The sequence below is a fragment of the Dipodomys spectabilis genome, unplaced genomic scaffold (genome assembly GCF_019054845.1).
Source record: "Dipodomys spectabilis isolate Male_0828 unplaced genomic scaffold, ASM1905484v1 ptg000002l, whole genome shotgun sequence".
NCBI classification, from domain to species: Eukaryota; Metazoa; Chordata; class Mammalia; order Rodentia; family Heteromyidae; genus Dipodomys; species Dipodomys spectabilis.
Window position 1 is genome coordinate 41535496 of NW_024870679.1, and position 27082 is coordinate 41562577.

General features: G+C 42.6%; 1 protein-coding gene across 3 annotated transcripts; it reads right to left on the bottom strand.

The window, feature by feature from the left end:
- Positions 1-1764: 1764 nt before the first annotated feature.
- Rnf19b (ring finger protein 19B) lies at positions 1765-27082 on the bottom strand. Of its 3 annotated transcripts, none has more exons than XM_042680628.1 (9): positions 26337-27082; positions 14133-14338; positions 12337-12478; positions 10014-10176; positions 9466-9580; positions 7774-7914; positions 5926-6133; positions 3315-3446; positions 1765-2585 (listed from the first exon to the last, which is right to left on the bottom strand). In XM_042680628.1, exons 1-9 carry the CDS (start codon positions 26972-26974, stop codon positions 2120-2122), a joined length of 2211 nt encoding a protein of 736 aa, XP_042536562.1. In that variant the 5' UTR covers positions 26975-27082; the 3' UTR covers positions 1765-2119. The 3 variants fall into 3 exon arrangements, with proteins under 3 accessions (XP_042536562.1, XP_042536553.1, XP_042536569.1); XM_042680619.1 differs by having other exon boundaries at positions 12337-12481; XM_042680635.1 differs by having other exon boundaries at positions 2549-2635; positions 26337-27072.

Sequence of the window (27082 nt, forward strand, 5' to 3'; positions counted from 1 at the left end):
TGAGCCACAGTGCCACTTCCAGTTTTCTGGTGGTTAATTGGAGATAAGAGTCTCACAGACTTTCCTGCCTAGACTGGCTTTGAACCTCCAACCTCAGATCTTAGCGTCCCTAAGCAGCTAGGATTACACATGTGAGCCACCAGTGCCCGACTTAAATAGAATTCTTGCTTTCTCTTTTCAAGATAATACTGAGAGCCAGGCACTGGTGGTTCATGCCTATAATCCTATTCAAAAGGCTGAGATCTGAGGATCACATTTTGAAGCCAGCCTGTGCAGGAAAATCTGTGAGACTCTTATCTCTAACCACCAAAATACTGTGGCTCAAGTGGTATAGAGTGCCAGTCTTAAAGGAAAAAGCTAAGGGAGAGAGTGCCCTGGCCCTGAGTTCAAGCCCCAGCTCTCTCCCCTCTCCTTTCCCCTCTCTCTTCTCTCTTTCCTACAGGCAGAAAAAATATGGGCCAATATCAAAAGCAATTCCAGTACAACAGCTCAATCTTGGTAACTTCCATAATTGGGTATATTGTCCATTTTGGCCAAGTGGACACAGACTCTAGGGAGCTGTGAAGCTAAGATAGGGAATGTACGCTTGGCTCAACAGACTTTGATTTGATCTAAGTTAACTGCTCTCTTCGGAAGGCTTCAAGACAACTGCAAATCTGGAATGGATAATCTGCATTTCAGAGGTCCCCAAACTGTCTGCCAAAAGATTCCTTTAGAGCATTTTCTTCCAGAGACCCCAAATCCACTGGTGCCCAAGAGATGCAGGTGCAGTGCCCAAGAGGTAAGAATCTTCCATGTTAGCTGATGTCCAGACTCCTCATACTTATTGTAGTAACACACAGGTCAGGAAGATGAGCAGCAGGTACTTCTGTGAAAGGGAAACAGAAAGCCAGCTGGTCCTCAGAAAAAGATGCTTTCAATTCTTCTTCTGGGACCAGGGCTAAGGTGACAAGAGAATTGGCCCTCGAGGTTTCTTAAATATGGTCTTAAGAGTAGGACAAATTGGGGGCATGTGAGAATAACTCACATCACTACAAAGCAAGTTACTGTCAGAATCTTACATGACTCTCATGGGCCTTTAATTTTCCTGCCATTCTTTGCCTTCTCTTTCCTTCCTAGTTGCACATTTCTTGGTCACTCTAAAGACTGTTAAAACTAAGGTAAGTTTTGGAACAGGGATATGTGCCTGAAAGTACAGAAACAGTCTATACTATCACCCTGGCGATTAAGTGGAAGCAGAACAGCTCCTTCTCCAATAAGACAATGATTTCCCAGACCTGGAGATGGGGCTCAGTAGTAGAGCACCTGCGTAGCATGGCTCAATCCCCAGCAGCACAAGAAAAGACTATTCCCCTACTTGTCACCCTCAAACATTCACTCAAGCCTCTTAAGAACTACTGGGGATACCTACCCTGTCCCTTTCTTCCTCTGAAGCTTGGGACTAACAGTGAGTATAATGGAGAAAAGGGTAAGTAAAGCTTTAACAAGAAAAGGGCACAGCTGCCTCTAAAGGGCAAACAAAGTCTGTGAGTGTCCTGCTTCCCTATTCAGCCAGCTTAGCTGGTAATTCATGCTGTCTAACTACACAGTCCAAAGCAAGTCTGGCTTTGCTCCATCACATTAGAAGACTACTGTGGTCATATCTGAATACAACTCTTCTTCCCTATGGTTAAAGAAGCTCACTCAGGTCTAGAGACTATCAAAAACTGGAATATTCTGTGTCAAACACTTGGCTCTATCCAAGCCAAGGAAAATGAGATGAGGTAAATTGCAACAGAAATCTTTATTAAAATGTGTCCTTCAATAATATGTTAGCATACATACAATATACACACATACATATGTACACTCTTTGACACACCTCACGGATTGCCAACATCAGTTTAACCAATAAATTAAAACTAAAAATGGGGGAAAGGGGAGGGAGACTTAACGGTAGCATTTTCATGTTTATCTGGTAAGAAATTGCAAATTTCTCAGAATTTCCCTGGGGAAAACCTGACCAGACAATCTTTGAAACAAAGTACATAAATCTCCCACCCCCCCCCCCAAAAAAAAAGATCCCAAAAGATGCAGTTACAACAAGTGTGCTTCTCAGAACCGGAGCATTTGTTCCCCTTCATACTCTGGCTTCTGCACCTTCTGGCTTCAAGATAGTCTGCGCCTCGGCTGGGGCAGCGAGGTTCGTGTGGGCACTTGGGCTCGGTGCACCTCGGGCTCTGGGGGTTGAGGGGCAGGCCGCAGTGTGGGAGCGGGGGGAGCCGCACTCATCTGAGGTGATGTCTGGCACATCGTCTGACTGGGTGTCAGAGCTCTCCAGGTCACTGCGGATGCTCTCAGGCTGGGCCAGGCTAATGTCCCAAGCTTTGCTGACCAGGCAATCCTTCTGTTCACAGCTTTGGTGTTTGCAGGGGGGGTCCTCTTCACTGCTACCACAACCAGCACCGCCACCACAACCTTCTTCTTCATTTTCTGCCATCTGTGCCTGGACGTGGAGTGAGTCCTCTGTGCTACTTCCACTCACCAGCTGATAGTGGCTTGGCTTAGCTTCAATGTCCACTTGGATTTCCATATTGTTGCATTCTCTGTGGAAACAAAATCCACTGTTCTGAGTCATGCATAGGTCATGCTATACCTGTTAATAAAAGTAGTTTGTGGGTTCAGGATTAGGAAGTTAAAAAAGGTAGTAAACAGTAGACTAGAGTTCACTTTTGTTACATACACACAAATGCACACACACACACACATGCTTGCACATCTCTTTAAATATCTAAAAAGAGCTTCCAGACTTGAACTAAGGGCCAGAGCCTCGCACTGTCTTACTGAGAATATGAAACTGAAAGTTTATAGCTTTTTACTACTGACCCACAACTAGAAGCCAGAATGCTTGCAGTTTAGAAGTACCATAATTACATCATGCCAGATACACTACTCAAAGTGAAAGAGAAACAAGCCATCAGAACCTTACCAAACAAAAGGCAAACCAAACCCCTAGACTCAAGGCTCACACCACCAATCTAGCTCTTTATGCTCCAATGTGAGTAATTACACACTATTGCAATAGCTAAAGAAGAGAAGAGGAGGACCAGTGTGGGAGAAAAGGGAGAAGAGACAGAGGGAGAAGGAAGGAAGAAGAATCAAGAGATGCCAAATACTCTGGTAGCAAGAACTTGCTTAATGAATTCATAAGACATAAGATATAGCTCACTGGATGATAGTAGTTAAGAGCCCTAACAAGAGGCATTGAACTTCTGAAGACCTGGTACCCAACCAAACAATGTAACTTTTTTCTGGGCATCTGACTGTTCACATACCTGTCCTGTGGGTTGTAGGAACTGATTATGGAACCGGCCATAGCACGAGTGCTTGCGTTGTCACTAATTGCACCAAGACTGGCTGTGTCTTTGGGGAAAATTTCCTTTTGGACATCGGCTTGGACTTCTAACCTGTGTAAAGAGGGGACGTTCAAGTTAATGAGGCCAGGGTACACTGAGATGGTCTGCCTCCTGGCACACATCTTTTCCATTATTCTCTTGTGAACTGTGATGATCTGACTGAGCAAATCTCCAATTGCCAAACAGCTCAAATACATGCTCACACATTTACTCTCTTAAACATCTACTGAAATCGTCCCCTCATTTCCATTCCCGCTGCTATTACTTAACATCAGGCCCTCCATATCTGCTGCCTAGATGATTATTATTGGGCTCCTTCTCCAGAGGCTCCTAAATACAACTCAAACAACCTCCAGACCAGCACCAGTGTAAATAAAGACCCAATCACTCTAACAATTCTCTAACTCTTGGCTCCCTCCTGCCAACAGACATTACAATCTTCCTGATGTTCCAGGAAACTCTCTTCCAGTTCTTTCATTGTAGGTCAAAAATCATAATTACCCTGGATTTACATTTTATACTACTATGACTCTGCACATGCTGTTCCCTCACTCCGGAAGTTTCTTTTCCTTTGCCTGACATACTTAACTTCAGTCCTTAACAACAAAGGAAATATTCACCTCATTCTTTCTGCAAACTGGTTGCTTTCCGCTAAGTGCTCTTTTATTGTATGATTTATACACTTTCCTCTCACTCCTCTGTGAGTTCCACGTCTCATTCACACTTATCCTTCCTGGCTTACACATAATAGGACTAACTCAAATAAGCAATCAAACTACCTCCAGGCTGTAAGACTTCAGGATACATAGGGGCCAACCTCCTCCCTCCTTGCACAGCAGTACTTTCCCAATGATGTGTCAGAGCTAGGAATCCGTAACTATTTCCTTCCTTGGCTCCGACACCATTTTGTTGTACACTTCAGTATTTCCTCATAATGGGTTTCACAGTCAAACCCATCTGACTCATTCACTTCCTATGAAAGGCTTTCAGAGAACGGGAACAGCTGGACTGGCTAAGCTTCAGTTTCAGCAAGTGACTCTCCAATTATGTCTGTCGGCTCATTTAAAGGGAGTTGGCTTTAGGAGAACACTATAGTGAATACTCCAGCATGTGGGGGCGGGATCCCCTGACAAGAAATACTAGCCAGGAGATGCAGCCAGGCCAGCAGCAGCCTCCATTCTGCCACCTATGCCTATGCTCTGCTGCTCCCCCTCAGATACCCTTCAAAAACAGAGTAAGGCCCAGGAAAATGAGAGCAGCGCAAGGGTAAGTGTACCCAGTGAGAATCTGAGTCCTAGCTCTAGATCTGCCACCTACTTAGAGGACTGCCAGATGATTCACACAATTATGCTAGAACCACCTAGGGAGCTTTTTCTAAACACAGACCAATTCTAGTCCCACTCCAAGAGATTATAAATGATTAATTCTAGGAATAGACCCTCAAATCTATTTTCAAAAGGTTCCCAGGGAGCCTGGCACCAGTGTTTTATGCCTGTAATCTGGCTACTCAGAAGGCCTGAGACCCAGAGGATAGTGGTTCAAGGCCAGCCTGGGCAGAGAAGTTCTTGACACTCTATTTTCAAAATTACCAGCAAAATGCCAGGTTGGCTCACATAATACAATGCCAGCCAAGCAAGCCAGCTAAGCAAGCATGAAGCCATGAGTTAAAAATAAATAAATAAAGAGGCTTTCAGGTGACCAATGGACACCAAGAGGCAGAATTCAGTCCACCTGCCATCTGTTACTTTGAATCCTTTTAATAGCCAAATGGCCATCTGGTCTCACTTTAAACACTTCCTGCAGTAATCAGCTCACAATCTACAAAATAATCCATTCTTTCTTTGGGCTTTCATATAACTTCCTCCTATATCCTCTATACAGCACCAAAATCTGTATCTCGTTTCTGCCTAGATGTTTTAGTCATCCTCTTGGTGTGAGTCACAGGCAACTAATCTTTGTCCTACTGAAGGCTCAAGGCTCTTCAGATGTCAGACAGCAAGCATCTCTTCTACCTGTCTAACCTGCTTTGCTCACCTGTGCTCCTCCACTGAACTCAACTAACTGCTTTTCATCTAACATCTGCCAGGCTTCTTTGAATCTATACTATATTTTGTCCAGCTGGTGAAATGATAAAGCAAGTCACAATCTTTTTGGTCACCATTTTACATATGCCCATAAAAATTAATAGAATTGGGTTTTACTAATTTATCCAATGGGAATAGGAAGGTTAAAAGGATCATACCCCTATTAAGTCAATAAAATACAGCATAATGCTGGTTAGCTAAAGCCAATGACAAGCCTAATGAAAAGCACCAGGACCTGCTTCCCACTCTTCCTCGAGCAGGCACCTAATATAGCAGGGAAGGATCTGAAGTCAAGGTTATTTTCCATATGGAAGCAGTGGCACAGTGAAAAGAACTCTGGACTTGGCTAGGAATAAATGCCACAGATAAGTAAATGAAAGTGAGATGATACATGGGACATACTGGTACAGACAAATGAATCAACATGTAATTGTCTATTTGCTTACCTGCTGTATTTCCCCTTGCCACTGGAGAGAATGCCACCACTCAATGTGCCCCCTGAAAGCGCTGCAAAGCTGGCTGTTTCACTGTAAGGGCCTTGCATAACACTAAGTCCATCTGTAGGGCTTCCACTGGTACTCAGCACACTTGTCAGGCCCTCGATGCTGCTTTCTCCTATGCTGGGATTCTTGAGGGCGCGCCAGGCATCTGCCACTGGGAGTGAGACCAAACACCTCAATTTGAAACACCAAATAGGCATTTTCCTACAATAACTTCTCAGACTGGAGATTTTCAGGTAGAAAAGTACTAAGGTAGTCACTTATGAACCACTACTAAGTGCAGCCACTACACATTAGGTGTTTTAATTATCTGAAAACTAGACATTAATAGCTCCAATTTTAGGTGAAGAAATTAGAATTTAAAACTAAGTGATTAGTCCAAAGTCACTGTTGGGTCTCACTAAGCTATAGTTCTGATTCCCTTATTGTCCCATTATACTGAGCTTTTAGTTAAATTGACGTCTTAGTATCAATTAGTGTAGAAGGTACTTTGATCTTGACATGTTCATATTTGCATATAAATACTTTTATCACTCTTTCTCTACTCTTCTCCCCCCCCCCCCCATTTTTGTCAATTGTGAGGCTTGAACTCAGGGCATGAACACTATCTCTGAGCTCTTCTGCTCAAGGCTAGTGTTTTACCATTTTGAGCCACAGCTCCACTTCCAGTTTTTGGTGGTTAATTGGTGGTAAGAATCTCATGGGGACTTTTGTGTCTGGGCTGGCTTCGAACCAGGATCCTCAGATCTCAACCTCCTAAGTAGCTAGGATTATAGGCGTAAGCCACTGGTTCCTCGATTCCCCTTCTCCCTTTCAAAAAACAATCTCAACAGGCTTCACCTCTCCATTTCCACACATGAACATAAAGTATTATAATCATATTCATGCATTCTGTTCACCATCCCTCTTTTTTTTTTTTTTTGTTGGTTATGGGGCCTGAACTCTGGCCTCTGTCCCTCAGCTCTTCAGCTCAAGCTAGTGCTTTACCACTTGAGCCAAAGCACCACTTCCAGCTTTTTCTGCTTATGTGGTGCTGAGAAATTGAACCCAGGGCCTCATGCATGCAAAGCAAGCACTCTACCACTGAGCCACCTTCCCAGCCCCCAGCCCTCTTTCTCCACTCCCTTCTCCCCCTTTTTGAGACATGATCTCACTCTGTAGCACATACTGGCCTCAAACTCACAATCCTCCTGCCTCAGAATTAAGTGCTGGAATGACAAGCATGTCCTCTATACTCAATTTAAACCAAAGAGCTCAAAATATGTTTAGGTCATATGTAGATTCTATTAGGAAGCTTGAAAACTCTTTGGAGATCTCTGTGCCCCAGGTTAGTTAAGGTGATGAAGTGGAAACAATGTTTAAGTGGAGGTCCCAGTTCTCCAGCTCTTAACAGACACTAAAATAAAACTTACACAAGTTACCATTTAAATGGGGATAATAATAGACCCTGCCCTCCTTCTTCAGAGAGCTGTTGTAAAAACCAAGTAAGATAATAACTGTGTAAAGTCTTCTAAAAATTATAAAGTACTGGGCAAATATAAGGCTTTCTTATAAATCTACCACCACTACCTACTTGTAGTTACTTGGAATCCCACTAGTTTGAACCTGCCCCATAGAGGTAAGTACCAGAGGAATTAACCTAATAATTCTGGAACAAAGGAGTGAAAAGCTAAAAATACTTCCTCCCCTCCACAAAGCTCATTATCACAATGACAATCTTTTGGTAGAATGTGCTTAATTTTACTGATTTCTATCTAGTATGCCATTAATTCAAATGGAAATTCTTTCCTTTACCTGTGATTGGACCATCATCTTCATCAAACTCAATTTTCACTCCCTTTCCATTGGCTGTGCTAACTCCACAGCCTCCTCCACGACAGAGAGAAATGGGTACGACTCCATAGACGTATGCCAGCATAATGGGGACACCAATGCCTGGGGAAAGTGATAGAAACCTGTCAGCACACCATCAGGTTGAAATTGCCCTGAATTCTGCTTTTCGGACTAAGCACAGACAAACAATAAGAGGTCAAAAAAGACAGAGTGGACTCTCCTAACCAGGCTGCCTAGTGTAATAGAATGATGATCAGACTTGCAACCTGCAAACTCTTGATTACAATCTTGGCTCTAATTTACAGGCTATCTGACTGTGGAATCCTGCTACAGTTCATGAGAATATATTTATGTAGTATTTAGCACAGTGAATGTACATTGCTTTCATTTCCCCTTCCCATTCAGCACTGAATACTAATCCAAGAGCCAAACATTAAACTGAGTATTGGGGCCAGGCTCCTAGCCACTCATGAGGCTGAGACCTACAGTATCTTAGTTCAAAGTTGGCGTGGGCAGAAAAGCAGAAAAGTCTGAAAGACTCAACTCCAATAAAGCAGAAAAAAGCTAGATTGTTGGTGTGTCTAAAGCACTAAAGTACCAGATTGTATGCAAGCAAGCTGAGCAAGCATAAGGCTGTGAGTTAGAACCATGGTACCAACACAAAAAAAGACACATGAACCACTGCATTTAGGAGTCTTCCAGAGTGTTAACTCCAAAATCACACTGCTAGATGTGATTTTGAATGGCTTAGTTGTTAAAAACACAGGGTGCTGGTGGCTCACACCTGTAATCCTAGGTACTTAGGAGGCTGAGATCTGAGGACTGCTATTTGAAGCCAGCACAAGAAGGAAAGTCCATGAGACTCATGTTTAATTAACCACTAAAGAACTGGAAGTGGAGCTGTGGCTCAACTGGTAGAGCACTAGCCTTGAGTACATAAACTCAAGGACAATGCTTAGGCCCTGAGTTCAAGCCCCAGGATAGGCACAGGCACCCCATTCCCCCAAAAGCACAGAATCTAAGTCAAAATGTTTAGCAAAATGACATGAATTTAAAACTAGATAATCTGTCCAAGGTTACTGTTATAGTTCTATTAAATTGTAATTCTGATTCTGTTTTCACTACAATTGTAGCTACTTTTAATCACATCAAAGTCAGCACTGGATGCTGCTTCTCCTTTTCTCTTCCTTTTATTTCTTTTCTCTTCCTCCTCCTCCTCTCTTCCTTTTCCTCCTCTTTTCCATGCCCCCTCCTGGCTCCTTTCTGCTGCTTTGCTGCTGCTGCATCTGCGGTTGCTGCTACTGCTGTTGCTTCCTCCTCCTTCCTCTCCCCCTCTACCCCCTCCCCTTTCTTTTACCTTCCCCCCCCCCCCCCCCCCCCCCCCCCCCCGCCTCTGGAAATTTACTGCTTTAGTGAGGATTTTTAGGACCAAGTGAATGAATACAAGTAAAACACTCAGAATCACACCTGGCACATGTTTGTTATAACACAATATAATAATTTAGTGTAGCTAAAAAGCTGAAGAAAAGAATCATAGTAACAGTGTCTACTAGAAGTAACTACCAAGATAGGTTGGCATAAAACACCTAGTAAGCTAGCTAAAGTGCTATGGTCAGAGGGCTAGTTGCAAAGGCATGGGCCTGACTAGCTTACCAACACTAACAGCAGCAATCACTGGGGATGCAATAACGGACAAAGTCACTCCTCCTGTGATGGCCAAGTTCCTCTTATGTTTGGAGGTTTTTCTTCCTTCATACCTGCTGTGAATCTAAGTAAAAAGAAAATTCAGGCCAGCAGGTTAGAACATCAGCGTTTTACCAGGGAAAAAGGACACATGAATATTCATTTCTAAGTTTGTCTATCTTAAGATACTCCAAAGAGGTATCTTTCTCAAACTTTAACCTAACTCCGACCTGGAAAACATAAACTAAAGCAGAAAATGTTAATTTCAAAAGAGATGAAATACCTCAGGGGAATGAAATAATTAAGCATTTCACCTTTAAGTTAGGCCCAGGATGTTAATAAGAACTTTCAGATCTCATGAGGGTTTATACAAATCTATTTAAGAAGCTGAAGTTATTTTTATCTAAGAACCAGATGATTTTCAAGGCAGCCTTAAAACATAAGTTCCTTCCCGTTCCTCTCAAACCTTTGCCAACAAATCTAAAGCTGGATCAGGCACAAAATGTACCACGTCTTACCTTCCTTCCAACGTAAACAGGAATGCCAATGACCATGGCAGGAATGGCAATGCCAGCAATGAGAGAAATCCCTACAGGAGCACCAATCAATGTGCCCAGCTGCCAAAGAATTTTCTTCTTGCGGCTCCATGGCTTCTTGCCCCAGAATGTACAGCCAGAGGGGCTAAAGAAGAAACACATTCCAGTTAATATAAATATTACATATGCAGCTACTGTTACAAGAGCTTGATAAAAGCCACATATTCTTTTCAACAGGAGTGATTAAGTTATAGGGGATTGTAAGAAACAAATACGTTACACAAGGGACAGCAAAGGACAGGCTAGATTATTAGAGCTCTGAACTCTTGACATTTTCCCCCTTTGTTTGGTAAAGACAAGCCTCCTGAATTGAAATTCCTAAATTCTGTCTCTTCCTGCTCTGCAACCCTGGTCCAACTTCCTAAACTGGCACTACTTGGGATCCTATGTCGCCTATACACTTGACCATCTCATTCAAACACATCCGTCCTGCAGCTAGTCAACATGCTGACTGTGAAATGGTTTGGCATATATCTGACTATACCCAATAGATACTGTGAACACCTTCCCAGGATATTAAATGACCTCATCACATCTTTTATGTCAGCTTGGGACTCTGCATTTGGCTACTTTAACCCTCGGCCCTGTACCTGATCTTGTCTCTCATTCTCTCTAAACTACATTCTCTACTTTGTAGAGAGTAATCTTGAAAATAGGAATCATGTCTTATCCATCTCTGGGGCCCCAATAAGTAATTGCTACATATAAATATCTAAATGTTCACTGAATTGAAAATGAGATTTCATCTACACAATAAAATTCATTTTGTAAATATTAACTCTTCAAGGACAATATTTTGATATTCAGTCAATTCTTTTTTTTTTTTTTTTTGGCAGCACAAGGGTTGTGAACTCAGAGCTTTGCTATGTCTACCACTGGGACACACCTCCAGTCTGGCTTTTTTGCTAATTATTTTGGAGATGGAGACTTACAGACTTTTCTGCTTGGGCTAGCTTCACATTGCAATCCTTCAGATCTCAGCCTCCTGAGTAGCTAGGATTATAGACATGAGCCACAGGAGCCCAGCAATTCACTCAATTCTTTGTAAACTCATCACACACAAAAAATATTTTAAAAAAAGGTCACAGTGTAGAAAAATTAAGACATGTACACAAGGAAGTGGGGCTGTAGCTTAAATGGTAGAGCGCTCGCCTTGAGTTGAAGAGCTGAGGGACAACGCCCAGGCCCAGAGTTCAAGCCTCACGACCGACAAAAAACAAAAACAAAAAACCAAAATCTATAAAGTCGGGCGCTGGTGGCTCACGCCTGTAATCCTAGCTACTCAGGAGGCTGAGATCTGAGGATCGCAGTTCAAAGCCAGCCCGGGCAGGAAAGACCGTGAGACTCCTATCTCCAATAAACCACCAGAAAACCGGAAGTGGCGCTGTAGCTCAAGTGGTAGAGCGCTCGCCTTGAGCTGAAGAGCTGAGGGACAGTGCCCAGGCCCAGAGTTCAAGCCCCACGACTGACAAAAAAAAAGACATGTACACAAAGTACAAAGTAGTGGTGACATTTATAAGGTGGGATAAATAACAAATGAGGCAAAAAATAGGAAGGCATAATGGATGAAATGGTATTTAAGTTGCTCTTAAGCAATAGATAATAGTTGCAGAAGCAGGACATGGTGATGCATGCCTGTATTCCAGCAGTCAGGAGGCTGAGGTAGGAGAATTCCAAGTCTGAGCCTAGAAGATCTTGGAGATAGTTTGGTAGAGAGGAAAGAGAGGAGGGAAGGAGGAAGGAACAGAGACAGACAGACAGACAAAGAGACAAATAGACAAAGAGAGACAGAGAAAGCGAGACAGATGGAGGAAGGAAGGAGGGAAAACAAAGCAAAAACTGAAAGTTGACAACAAAAGAGAATTAATAGGAGACTGAGCTGGTAAGAAAGCATTTCAGGCAAATAAAAGGACATGAACAAATATGGAGCAAGATAGCAAAAATTAACACAGGAACAGCAAGCCCCAGATTACCTGAAAAGACAGAAGAGTGGATTAGGGCCAGACTGTGCAAAGCTTTAAGAGTTATGCAAGGGACAAGACATGACCTAGAAGGTAATGAAGACAATCCCTGGAGGTTGCTCTGCAGAGGAAAACATGATCAAAGGAGTATTTCAGAGGAGCTTATTTTTTTTCCAGCTTCCTTATTCTGCAATAAAAGGTCAACTATGTCTCCTTGACATCCTTTTCTCTAAATGAGTAAGAGAACAACATTATAAAAGCAATGGATATATTTCCCCTCTTACCTGAGGTAATGCAAGTCTGAGATCTCTTTCATACAAAGCCAGCAGAATTCACAGCCACATACGGCACAAGTCATGTGATTACAGCTTCCATCATTCATCTTAATAATGTAAGCACTGCATCGTGGGCATGGCTTGATGTCATCTGCTAAGAAGGGAAGGAAAGATGGGTAGAAAAATACCCTCTGTTAAATCTAGTTTGACTTCATTATTCCTAAGGTATACGTAAGAAATGAGAGGGCGGTCAAGAGCTCTTGGTTGAGGATTCCAAATGTCTAGACCTCAGGAATTTTCATGAAGTGGTTCCTATTTCATATTGAGCTGCCGATTCCAATACCTGCATCTTATACAATACTTGAATCACATTCTGACTGAGCAAGCAGACTCCCCAGAGGGAATGATAGTTTCAAGAAAACTGGAATCAGCTAATAGACTGAAAGATTAAAATTAGAGTCCCTCAGCAAGAACAGTCTGCAGCACAGGATGGTTTTGTTTTGTTTTTTCCCCCTCCAGGTCTTGTGCTTCTTGTGCTTCATTCAGCTATTTTTCTCTTTTGCTCATGGTTAAAATTCTACCACTTAAGCCACATCTCTACTTCTGACTTTTCAGGGGTAACTGGAGATAAAAGTCTTGAAAATTTGTCTACCCACGCAATCTTTGAACCTCAATTCTCAGATCTCAGCCTCCAAAGTAGCTAGGATATGGTAAGTCATTGGCTCATAGCCTGGAAGGGGGAGGGGGAGGTGAGAGAGGGAAAGAGAGAAGGAGAGGGAGAGCGAGCGTGCGTGCGTGTGAGTGTGAGCGTGCGTGTGTGCGCGTGTGCGCATGCGCACTTATAGGCCTGTGGGTCCTGGACTTTGCTCCAGGCTGGAACTCCATCATTTGAGCCACAGCTCCACTTCCAGCTTTTTGGTAGTTAAGTGGAGATAAGAGTCTCATGGCCTTTCCTGACCAGGCTATCTTCGAACCCAGCCTCCTGAGTAGCTAGGATTAAAGGGTTTAACCACTGGTACTCAGGGCTTAAGTTTTGATAACTGTTAGGAGACTAATCTTTCAGGTTCAACAAGCATTATTGTGTAGTACTTCCCATGATATTTTAAAATTCAAAAACCTAAAAACAACTGGGTATATTATGTATCACGCACCCTGTAATTTTCACAACAAGTCATGCACTAAGCTATTAAAATGACAATTTAGGAGATTATGCTGTGCCGGGAAAAAGTGAATTGCAAAATCTTTCCTACTATTCTCTCTTATATGACATCAATGAAACAGAGTACATATATAAAAGGTAATAAATCCACTGACATTTTAAAATAGGTTTGCCCTGAACTATCAAAGGCAGAAATTGAATGTTGACATCTCTCCTTTTAAGGTTAATTATTAATTCACATCAGAATTATTTCCTTTACTTAAATCTGTATCCTGCCTCCAAAAGCAGTGATGCGCTTAAAGCTAGCCAAATGTCTTTTGCTCATGATCAAAGTATTAAAAAAGCCCCTAGTTAAAGGACCTAAGTGCTCTCCAATCTGAGACATATATTAAAAAGATAGAAACTTGAAAATTCAGTCTTGGTGTATTCTATTTACATTGCTGTATTGGAAGTATAACCAAACTAGGAAATGTGGTGGTGTGTGCTTATAGTCCATCTACAAGTCCAACTATTTGTGAGTCTGAGATAGAAAGATCACTCTTTGATCTCTGGGATACATGAGTTATACAGTATGATAATATTTTTCTGCTTTGGGCTCACAATGAAATACCAAATAAGGAGACAATGAAATATTATCAGTTTATACCTGGTCCAGATTCTTGCCCATAACTGAGACCTGAAGTATGCTTGGTCCGAACTCGTAAAGTCTGTGCCCTCTGCTGACGAGCCATATCGCAGGTCTGATTTGGATGCCATATCTGCTTGCAGTGGTAGCAGAACTCAGTCTGGCAGCCTTCCCTCTCACAGGTTAGCTTGGGGCAGCTGGCACAGCCATATGCAATAACAGCATAACTGAGTAAGGAAACAGGAAGATACCAGTAAGGTAAGAATGACCTAATCAAGACAAACAGATATTATTCATCAGGGCTAACACTGCATTATCACATGTGGTAAGTATGCATAAGTGTATACATATTACACTCTCATGCATGCACAAACCTGACCAACTATGACATATTCTGTATGAAAGGATTTTTGATATTCAAAACCAAAAATAGAAAACATAAGAGGGAAATAATTATTCAGCCTGAGTTCCCAGCACATATCCAATATAGTTTAAGCTGTTTTAGGAGTGACTTGACTTCCCTCCCTCCCTTTCTTCCTCCCTTCATTCTTTCTTGTACCTGTACTGGGCCTTGAGCTCTTGCTTGGCTTTTTCCTTCTACCACTCGAACCACACCTCTGCTTCTGGGCTTTTTGCTTGTTAAATAGAGTCTTATAGACTTTTCCTGCCTGAACTGGCTTCAAACCATAATCCTCAGATCTCAGCTTCTTGAGTATCTAGGGTTACAGGTGTGAGCCACTAGCCCCCAGTACAATCTTGTGTGTGTGTGTGTGTGTGTGTGTGTGTGTGTGTGTGTGTGTGTGTGTGTGTGTGTGTGTGTGTGTGTGTGTGTGTGTGTGTGTGTGTGTGTGTGTGTGTGTGTGTGTGTGTGTGTGTGTGTGTGTGTGTACTGGGATTTGAACTCAAGGCCTGAGCACTGTCCCTCAAGTTTTTTCCTTAACACTGGTGTTCCACCACTTGAACCACAGCTCCACTTCCAACAATTTACTTTCAATGGTTTGTTGTATTTAGAGAGACCAAATTTGTTTACATGAAGAGACAGAACAGTTGTAAAATAAAGGGCTATAGCAAAAACTGATGCAAGTATACTTTTTAAGTTCCACAGTGGGACTATATAGTCTGACCTCATCTTGAAAGACAACAGCCCTAGGTGTACTTTTCCTAGATGACCTAAATGGTCTGCATTTTCTGTTGAAAGCTCAATTCATTTTTTTTTTTTTTGCCAGTCCTGGGGCTTGAACTCAGGGTCTGCACACTGTCCCTGAGCTGCTTTTGCTTAAGGTAGCACTCTACCCCTTGAGCCACAGCACTACTTTGAGCCTTTTTGTTTATGTGGTAGTGAGGAATCAAACCCAGGGCTTCATGCATGCTAAGCAAGTACTCTACCACTAACCACATTCCCAGCCCTTCAATTCATCTGTGTTTTTTTTTTTCCTTTTTCCAATTTGATTCTATATGTTTTTTTGTTTGTTTGCTTATTTTGGTCGGTCTTTTTTTATTTTTATGTTTTGGTTGGAGTCAGTCATGAGGCTTGAACTCAGGGCCTGGGTACTGTACCTGAGCTTTTTTGCTCAAGACTAACACTCTACCACTTTGGTGGTTAATTAGAGGTAAGAATTGCTCAGACTTTCCTGATTGAGCTGGCTTCAAACGGTGATTCTCAGATCTCAGCCTCCTGAGTAGCTAGGGTTAAGCATTGAGACACCAGCACTTGGATGATTCTATACTTTTTAATGTCTTGTTTCTTGACAGCTTCCAAAACCCAAGAATATTGTACACCTCTTTTATTAATTAACATAGCATAAAGGCAGCTCTTTCCTTCCTTCCTTTTTTTCTCTTTCTTTTTTTCTTTCTTTTTTGTTAGTCATGGAGCTGGAACTCTGGGCCTGGGTGCTTCAGCTCAAGGTGAGCCCTCTTACCACTTGAGCCACCGGTTTTCTGGTGGTTAATTGGAAATAAGAGTCTCACTGACTTTCTGTCCAGGCTGACTTTGAACTTTGATCCTCAGATCTCAGCCTTGTGAGTAGCTAGGATTACAGGTGTGAGCCACTGGCACGCAGCAAAGCCAGCTTTCTTTTTTTAAGTTTTATTTTATTATAAAGGGGTACAAAGGGGTTACAGTTACATAAGTAAGGCAATGAGTACATTTATTGTCGAGCATTGTTACCCCTCAAAGCCACCTCTTTCTAATGATATATTCTTTTTTTTCTTTTTTTTTCTTCCTGGTAGGTCGTGGGGCTTGAACTCTGGGCTTGGGCGCTGTTCCTGTGCTCTTCAGCTCAAGGCAAGTGCTCTACTGCTTGACCCACAGCGCCACTTCCGATTTTCTAGTGCTTTATTGGAGATAAGAGTCTCACAGACTTTCCAGCCTGGGCTGACTTTGAACCATGATCCTCAGATCTCAGCCTCCGGAGTAGCTAGGATTACAGGCGTGAACCACCTGTGCCCAGCCCTAATGATATATTCTTAAAGAGACAATTCAGAATTTATCAGCACTGGCATAATCATTTTCTGTTATTGGCCAATAATTAATCTTTAACAAAACTCCAATATCTCTACAACCCTTTCTGATTAATTCTAGATATGTCAACTAAATGCTAAGCTTGCTCTAACAAGTTGGTACTTGCTTAAAATAAAATCAAGGGGCCAGGAGTCTAGCTCAGCAGTAGAGTATTTGCTTAGCATGTATAAGGTCCTGGGTTTGATCTCTAGTACAACAAAATACATTAATTAAAAATTTGACAAATAATTTAAAATTTTAAGTTGTAAAAGTTCATTATACATAACTTTTAAACCAGTGATTGCAGACTGAGCTGTTGCCATCTGTGCTGTTTTCCCTTATTTCATGCTCTTACCTAATATTCAAGAATCTCAAACAAATGATGCAAATGGCTAATACAGTTTTCTTGGTTTTATTCTACAATTTATTTGAACGTACATTATATATTCATAATAGCAACTTATCAGTTTTGTCACTGATTCTGCAAACTGTTTGGGGAATGACACTGACAATATAATTGACAAAGTATCTCCTATGTTCCCATAACAAGCTTCATTAAAATTCTTCTCAGAAAGAACAAAGTGAGAATAGGTCAATGTGTGAATGCAAATGATTCATATCCTGTAGGAGTTCTGAGCAAATTTACCCCACCTAACTACGAAATAGTTTCTAAAGAAGAAAGTGACTTGGTTGCTATTTTGTTTGTATTAAATGGGAAGGATAGTAGATGACCTTAAAAAAATAAATGTGACTAGTTCAATAAGTGTCACTCCCTATTGCCAAAATAATAATAATAATAATAAACAACCAGGTTCTGAATATACAAATTAAAAAGTGCCAGTCAGGAGGCCTCAAACATTCCTACTTCTTTCTTTCTACTAAGCCAAACCCTCCTCAAAAGTATGTTTTAGTAATCTATAAAATTTAAGTTAAAATCAGTATGTCTCATTCATTTCAGTTCTTTTACTGTCCTCAACCTAGGAGCAGGGACTGATTCCGTTTATTTGCGTGCTTCATGTTTGTGATGACCAAAGTATAAAAATATCAGCTGCAATGAACTTTAAACTTCATATTACCCTTTTATTGTTCTTCATTTTGACACAACTGACATCAGTTTTCCTTGATGTGAGAAGACAAGATTTGATTCCTTCAATTTTTCAATGCACACAATGAAGTATGCAGGGAGAGGGCATGGATCAGCACAGAAAACAACTCAAAGCCAGTTTGGGGAGTACAATTTGGTTCCAAGAAATTAAAACAAGTACTTATGAATCTGCTGCAACCTATTACTATGACACAGAATTACTCAGGGCACAAGACTTAGCATTCCTGTTTTTAAGCACTCTGTCTGGGCTCTGATTCATACTGTCTGATATGGAACTACTTAAAAAGTTCTAAAACCTTAGCTTCTTTCCCCTTGTCACTTTTAGGAGTAGGTAACACATTCTAAAGTGCATTTGCAATTTCACCTTGAAAGATATAAAAACCTAGCATAAACTGGGCTCTGGTGGCTCACACCTATAATCCTAGCTACTCAGGAGGTTGAGATCTGGGGATAGAGGTTCAAAAGCTAGCCCAGGCAGGAAAGTTGTGACTCTCTTCTCCAACAAAGCACCAGAAAACCAGAAGTGGAGCTTTGGCTCAAGTGGTAGAGCACAGCCTTGAGCTGAAGAGCTGAGGAACTGCACCCAGGCCTAGAGTTCAAGCCCCACAACTGACAAAAAACAAAAAAACAACCAAACAAAAAATCCTAGCATACCTTGAGCTACATCTTGGCCTTTAAATACTGTATTCCTTCTGGCCTAGAAAAATACTTACTCATTTAATAATCAACTCAAATGTCATCTTGCCTATAAATCTATTTAGCCCCTCCAGAAAGTTGGTTGCCTACCAGTAACACTGGTACAATTATAATACTATATTGTAATTATGTGCTCACACTGAGATCTAGCTCAAATACCTATACTAAGAGACCCTCTTATGATCTGATTCTCTGACTTTCTTCAGGGCACTGTAGATTTCCTGGCTAGCAATCTTTTTTTAGCTTACTATATGTCAGATACTATAATTTAATACTAAAATTTTGTATAGAAAAATGTTACTGATATTTTCAAAGGCCTAAGTCAAGTACCATCTCCTCTGTGAAGCCTTTTTTTTTGTTGGGGGAGGGAGGCGTCCGGTCGTGCCTGAACTCTGGGCCTGGGCGCTGTCCCTCAGCTCCAGTTCAAGGCTAGTGCTCTACCACTTGAGCCACAGTGCCACTTCCGGCTTTTTTTTTCTGCTTATGTGGTGTTGAGGAATCGAACCCAGGGCCTCATGCATGCAAAGCAAGCGCTCTACCACTGAACCACCTTCCCAGCCCTATGAAGCCTTTTTTAAAAAAATATAATTTTATTGTTATTAAAATATTGTACGGAGGGACCACCATTTCCTAAGTCAGGTAATTTGACAATTCTTTTAGACAATGTCATCCCCCAGTTTTCCCCTATCTGTGAGGTCTTTCTTAATATGACATTTACAGTTTATCTGCTAATCTTCTGTTTCCTCTATGAGGTCAAACTCCCTGATAGAAGAACAAGGCCTAAGTCCTTTTTGTAATACACACTGGTCACTCAGGGTTCAGCTCTGTATCAATGTTAAAAGTGTCTGTTAAATGATCACTTGTCTGTCCTATTCTTGTCCTCTAAGAACTGTGCTGCCTAGATTCCTTAATCTTCTCACAAAATTCATCTGTTTACTTCATTCTTCTGGGACCTAATTGAAAGGTTTATATAGTGTTGTAGAACTAGTTAATATGTGTGTGTATATGCAGATAGATAGATAGATAGATAGATAGATCCTACTACAGAGAAGAAAATTCTTAATTTACCCTGACAATAAGATTCACTATTAAGTAAGGACACTGAAGGAAGGAGTTTAGAAAATGACAAATATCAAAAACAGCAAACAGTTAAGCCTTCATGATGCCACAGGAAAAAAAAAACACATTCTTGGTATTTAAGTTTGGTAAAATTATACCATACTGCAAATTTGTACTTTATATTACCATTAGCAAGATATATAGCGTATATCAGCATATTTAAAGACTCTAAGGTTCAGATATAAACTTGTTATATTTTTAACAATTTTTTTCTTTCAAGTAATGTTTATAATATACTTGGGGAAATACAGATAAAAAATCAAAATGTTGGCAACTATAAAAGAGCTTAAATGAAAAGATAAACCAAATAAATGAAATTTCAAAGATACATGGAGAAGTCATCTTACAGGTCAGATAGTAGGCCAATGAACAGTTTAACAGGGGACTGATACAGATATTCCACTTGAATAATCAGTACTTTAGCAAAAATATGAGAAACAGGTGTTACTGGGCTAGAGGTGGCATAGATAAGGATAAGGGAAGTTGCAGGGAAAGGTATGAAACAGAAAGAAAGGAACCTCCTTGCTACTGGAAATTAAGAGGTCAAGGAATACCTTACAAAAGCAAAACCCTCCTTTACTGACTGTGAAAGATGTCTCACTCAAAAAGCTTGTTCTTTCCTAAGTGTGCTGGAATGAACAGAAGCTTCCTATTGATAAAGTGGATCAGTATAATAGTCTGAGAAGGCCAACAGCTGAACTACTTTCTTGGGTCAGGTGGGAGGTAGGACCTAGAAGGGAACAGACAGAGCAATAAGTGGCTGGAATGGCAGACCTGCACATAATTTAGGTCAAGACAGCTGTATCTACTATTCATCTGTACAAAGAATTCTCTGGTATTATAGCCAAGAAACTTTGTTGTCTATTTTGCTCACCCTCAGTCACTTAGACATTTTGAAAGGGCTTAAAGATTGGTAATATACTACCTGAGAAAAACATTACAGTTATATTAAGGGGTTTCTGAAAGGACATGCTTAGGCTGAGAATCAAAAGGCAATAGACCAGCTGTACCATTTATTTATTGTCTACAAAACTGAGGCCCTACATTTAAACTTTCCTGAGCTGGTCTCTCCTTCAGAAATACATTTAATACCATCTACCTGCAGGATACTAAAATGTAATTATATCTGGACAAGGTTATATTTTGAAGACTATATTATAAAGGACTATAACAATTTCAATTTTTTGTATTTTGAACTAATTATCTCATTTGAAAATATATGTGTGTATATACATATATATATACACACATGCTTATATATACATATATACGTGTATGTGTGTGTATGTCAGTACTGAAGCTTGAACTCATGCCCTTGCACTCTTGATCCCTTTTCTTGCTCATAGATGGGGCCTCTACCACTTGAGCAATGCTTCTAGTCTGGTATTTTGCTGGTTAACTGGAGATGGAGTTTCTTGGCTCTTTCTGCCCAGGCTGGCTTCAAACCTAGATCCTCCAGGTCTTAGCCTCCTGAGTAGCAAAGATTACAGGCATGAGTGCCTGCCTCAAAGTATGTATTTCAGAGTATATTGGTTGAGTGCAGTGGTGCATGTGTATAATCTCAGCTATGCAAGGAGGACTGGGATTCAAGGCCAGTCCAGAGAGAAAGCATGAGACACTACTTGAAAATTAACCAAAGTAAAAAAGGACTAGAGGCATGGTTCAAGTGGCAAATATAAGGCCCAGAGTTTAAACCACAGTACTGGTTTTCTTTCTTCCTTTCTTTCTCTCTTCCTTTCTCTTTCTTTTCTTTTCTTTTTTTTTTTGGTCAGTCATGGGGCTTGAACTCTGGGCCTAGGCACTGTTCCTCAGCTCTTCTGCTTAAGGCTAGCACTCTACCACTTGAGCCACAGCGCCACTTCCAGTTTTCTGGTGGTTTAATGGAGACCAGAGTCTCATGGGCTTTCCTCCACCGGCTGGCTTGAACGGTGATCCTCAGATCTCAGCCTCCTGAGTAGCTAGGATTATAGGCATGAGCCACCAGCACCCTCACAGTACAGTTTTTCAATAAAAAGACTAGCTCAAGTGGTAGAGCACTAGCCTTGAGCACAAAGATTCAAGTTATAGAGCACTAACCTTGAACACAAAAGCTCAAGAGACAGTGCCCAGGACCTGGGTTCAAGCCCCAGGACCGTCATAATGTAAATTTTCTCACTGACAGTAGTTCTCTTATTTAGGAATCAATTCATTGAAATATGAAAAAAATTCAACTTTTTGTTCTACAAACATTTTGTTAAAAAAAAAAAAAAAAGGATTTTGGGGCTGGGAAGATGGCTGAGCAGTAGAATGCTTGTGTCGCATGCATGAGGCCCTGGGTTCAATTCCTCAGTACCACATAAGCAGAAAAAAAAAAGCCAGAAGTGGCGCTGTGGCAGCTCAAGTGGTAGAGTGCTAGCCTTGAGCTGAAAAGCTGAGGGACAGCGCCCAGGCCCAGAGTTCAGGCCTCACGACCCCACACACACACACACACACACACACACACACACACACACACACACGTTCTTAATCTATGTTGTTCTTATACTTTTAGTCACAGTAAAACTAATCATCAGGACTCTGTAAAAATGCTTACATGTCCCTCACCCTAAAGAAATACCTCCTTCAAACTCCAACCTCTCCATTCATCCCACCCCAGCACACACATGGGAGGATTTGATATATTTGGCTGACAAGAACTAGACCTGTGGGCAATAAACATGGTCAGGTATAGTAACAGATAACTGGGACTTAGGACTTCTTTTCCAGTGTTTATCCAGGATGTTCAACAGGCCCAGAATGGAACAGTCTGATTTTAAACAAACCAACCGCCTAAATAAACAAAAAGCAGAATTTGACCAAAGCATGCAATAGTAAGGTATATTTCTCATGGGAATATACTTATGAATTCAGCCAATTGTTACAAAAAAGAAGGAACAGAAATTTAAACTTACTCCCTGTTGTATGTAACTACTTCAACTAAATATCTAAAACACTTTCAAACATTAACTAAGCCTGTCAACTCAGGAAAGAATGAAGCCTAAGAAAACAAGGAAAAAAAAGAAAGAAAACAAGAAAAAGAAAAAGTAGTAGCTGGGATAAATCCCAGCATTCAAGATACTGAGGCTAGCCTGGTGCTTGTGGCTCATGTTTGTAATCCTAGCTACTTAGGAGGCTGAGATTTTAGGATCTTGGTTCAAAGCCAGTCTGGGTAGAAAAGGCCATGAGACTCTTATCTCCAATTAACCACCTAAAAGTTGCAACTGGACAATGTCCAGACTCTGAGTTCAAGCCCTATGAGACACACACAGACACACACAGACACACATACAAACACACACACAAGTCTGAGGCTAGAAAAAATCTCAGGAATAAAGGAAAGGAGGAAAGGAAAAAGGAAAGGAAAGGAGAGGAGAGGAAAGTGGGGGAAGAGTGAGAGTGAGAGAGCACAAGAGAGACACTACTGACCAGGAATCAGAGATACTAGAAGAGCTGGAGGTATGACTCAAGTGGCAAAGCAACTAACAAGCAAGTAAACAAGCACAAGGCCCTCAATTCAACCTCCAGTAGTGCAAAAAAAAAAAGATGCAAACTAACTTCTAACATCCCTGGCCTCTGGATGTTGTCTATGGACTATAGTTAATGAAACAAGGCCATCTTAACAAAGGCTGTGCTGACAAGCTGAAGCTTGCCCAAACAGAGGCAGAGTTAAAGTGTTCCAATTCTGTTTTAGGATTATCTACTAGAGCTATATGATCCTGAACAAATTCAATGTCTTTGACTTCCTGTTTCCTATCTGTAAAACTATATAAAAATTTCAAGCATCAGTGGCTCACACTTATAATCCTACTCAGGAGGCTGAGAGCTAAAGATCAAGGTTTAAAACCAGCCAGGACAATGGGCTGGGAATGTGGCTTAGTGGTATAGTGCTTGGATAGCATGCATGAAGCCCTGGTTCTATTCCTCAGTACCACATAAACAGGACTAAAGTGGCAGTGTGGCTCAAGTGGTAGAGTGCTAGCCTTAAGCAAAAGCAACTCGGGGACAGTGTACAGGCCCTGAGTTCAAGCCCCAAGACTGGCCAAAAAAAGAAAGAAAAGAAAAATGTCCTTGAGACTCTACTTCCAATTAACTAGCAAAAATGCGTATTGGAGGTATGGCTCACGTGGTAGAGCGTCAGCTGTGAGCAAAAAAGCTGAGTAAGAGCACAATGCCCCTGAATTCAAGCCGGGGTCCCAGCCTGCCCCGTCCTCCCCAAACTCCAACAATCTCACAGTGTTATATCGATCAAACTATGCTTGGCATACATATATTCAGATGCCAGTTTGCTTTCTTTCTCCTCATGTGTACATATATGATTATCATAGTTACTTTGACTAATTAAAAAACAGAACCTGAATTATACCAAGTCAATACTTGCCTAAATTAAGAAAATGGCCTAATTCTTTATTAGCTCTCAAATCAGTAATGATTTAGAGTTATCACCAAGCTTTCAAATTTGTCCATTTTTACTGATGTGAATGAAGACACATAAGGGGAGCTGGGACAGCAACTCACAGCTTAATCCCAGCTGTTTTGGAGGCAGAGATCAAGAGAACTGGAGTCTGAGCCCAGTCTGGGGAAAAGGTTAGGGAGATCCCCATCTCAGCAAATAAGCCCAGAATGCTAATTACAGTGCTTCACACCTGTAATTCCAGCTACTTGAGAGGTCATAGTTAGGAGGATGGAAGAGAACCTATCCTAAAAAAAAAGTGAGCAAAAAACACTAAATTTAAAAAGGTTCAGAACATAGTTCAAGTGCCAGAGTGCTTGCCTAACAAGTCCAAGGCCTTGAGTTTAAAGCTCAGATTGAATAAACAAGAAAAAAATACAGAAGGGGATTGAGGGAGGTGGTGGGCATAGTTTACCTAGAAGAAAAAAGCCATAGATCTTAGTTAATATCCAAGGAAACTCAGCTCTCAAAGAAAATAGTTAATACACTATTTCAAAATTAATCATGCAGGGGCTAGAAAGGTGACTAGTGGTAGAGGGACTGCCTTGCATGCATGAGGCCCTGGGTTCGATTCCTCAGCACCACATAAACAGAAAAAGCCAGAAGTAGCACTATGGCTCAGAGAATGGTAGAGCGCTCGCCTTGAGCTGAAGAGCTGGGGACAGCGTCCAGGCCTGAGAGTTCAAGCCCCACGACCGACCAAAAAAAAAAAAAAATTAATCATGCAAAATTTAAGTTAATATTCCTTTGGATCAGAAAATAGATCAACAATATCTGAAAAACACGAGTATTAGTTCTTCCTGATACTTATTAAACGAAAGTGAAAGTGATCTGCTATGAGCTGAGTACCTTTGATCACAAACTAAATAACACACTTATTTCAAAACAAGTTTTAACATAGGAGAGTGTTTCTTTATAGTGTTAAGGGTTTCTGCTCTCCCTTTATTTTTTATGGGCATTAATTGGTTAAACAGGAGGGGGTCATTTTGACATGTCCATACATGCATACAGTGTACCTGAATCACTCTCTACATTATTTTCTCTTATCTCCACCCTCTTCCCACACCAATCTCAAGAAGCTTCATTGTTCCATTTCCACACAGGTACATATAGTATTCTGACCAGATTCTACCTCCTCCATTCAATACCTAAAAGGGATTCTTTTAAAAGAAGACAACTGGTAGGTAGCATCATGGAACTCTCAAAACAGCCTTGATACATAGGCTACAATTAAAAGCCCTTAACTCCTTTGAAGCAAAGGATCACACAGCTTTTACTAGCATAACTTTAGCATGACACTAAAAGGAGTCCCTAGCATCCTCTGCTCCTAAAACATGACACACAAGAATAAAATTGTCTGTCCAAGGTTACTGAGCAGGTGATGGCAGCCTGACTCCCAAACACTTAGACAAGCCCAATCGGGCTGCATGCAATCATTCATAGGATGTACAACAATAACAAGATTTTCCCTCTCCCTCCCTCCCCAAGAGAGGGAATGAAGAATTTCCACTGAGGGCTTTAGATAAAGAAATGTGGTATTGGGGTTCTGCAAGGTACCATGTATTTTCACTTACTGACCTTTGAAATCAAGCCTAAATAGTGCTTTCCAAAGACGGTCACCAAGATGTCATGATTTTTCTAAAAGAACGGGTGAACACATTTTCTTCTGCCCTATCAACCTTTGGGCATTCTCTATCTCACTGTGTCTGGATTCACTGGACAGTCTGTCCACTACTCACCCGGCTCAAGGCAGCAGTCTAAGGACCACAGGGTGCCTCCCAACAGCTTAGCACAATACACAATGCCCAGGACTCTCCCAGAGCTCTGCCAGTAAGCTGTTCTCACCCGTGGTTGCCATCCTCACCATTTTCAGCTCAACTTCATGCTGTGGTTGTCAGGTAGAACAAGCCTTCTGCAATGTTGTTAAGCGTCCCTTTAGCCACATGGACACACCCCTCTGAGGCGCTGCCCTTTCAGAATGACATTCTCCTCTCCTTCTTTGCCAAATATCGCCTCCTCTCCCAGGAAAAGGTACTCTCCCATCTCTGTTCAGAGATACCCTCGACAGGTCTGAGGACTTGATGGACAGCTCCCTTCCGCTCAGCTCCTGCTCAGCGCCCTCCGCAAACCCCAAGGGTTGGGTGGGGTGCCCAGTGCCTTCAGACCAGTAGTCTGGGCTTTCCCGCTGGTTACAGGTAGCCTCTCCCCGCAGCTGGTCACCCTTCCCTCTTCCCCCGTGCGTGCGGGACCCCTCGCTGCACCCGGGGCAGGTCCGCAGCCCCCGCCACGCCCCTCGGCCGCAGCCCCGAGCCCCGGCGGCCACGCCCCCACGCTTACCCGCAGTCGGGGGCCGGACACCAGCGACAGTCGGGGTCCGAGGCCAGGTATCGGCGCAGCATGAACTCCTCGTACTTGTGCATGAGCGGCGGGTCGGCGAGCAGCAGGCGGATGTCGTGCGGGTTGAGCCGCTCGCTGCACTCGGGACAGCTGATGGGCACCCGGCTCTCGCTGATCTCCAGGCGCAGGTAGTGGCGGAGACAGTCCCGGCACGAGCGGTGCGGACAGCTGAGGAGGCGCGGGGCCCGCTCGGGCGGCAGCCGCACCAGGCACAGCGGACACTCCACCTCCTCCGCGCCCGAGCCGCCGCCCTCCGCCGCCGCCTCCTCATCGTCGAGCCCGGGCTCCGCAGCCGCCGCGGCCTCCGCGTCGGCCTCCGAGGCCGGCTCGGCGGGCAGCGCCTCGGGCGGCGGGGCCTGGGCCGCGGCCGGGGTGGCCGGGGCAGCCGGGGGCGGCGCGGCCGGGGGCGGCGGCTCGACCTGCGGCTTGGCCCGGGCGCGGCGGCCGCGGGCCGAGGCGGAGAAGACGCTGTGGAAGGTGAGACGCCGGCGCCGGCCGCTGCTGCGGCACTTGGGGTCGGGCGCGGCCGCGTGTAGGGATGTTGACCGCGGCGACTCAGAGTCCTTCTCGGAGCCCATGACCCGCAGAGGCTGAGGGGCTTGGGGCGCCCAGCGCCGCCACAGCTCCCCCCTCAGCCGGCGCCTAGGCCGCCGCCGCCGAAGCTTCGGCCGCCCTCTCGGAGACAG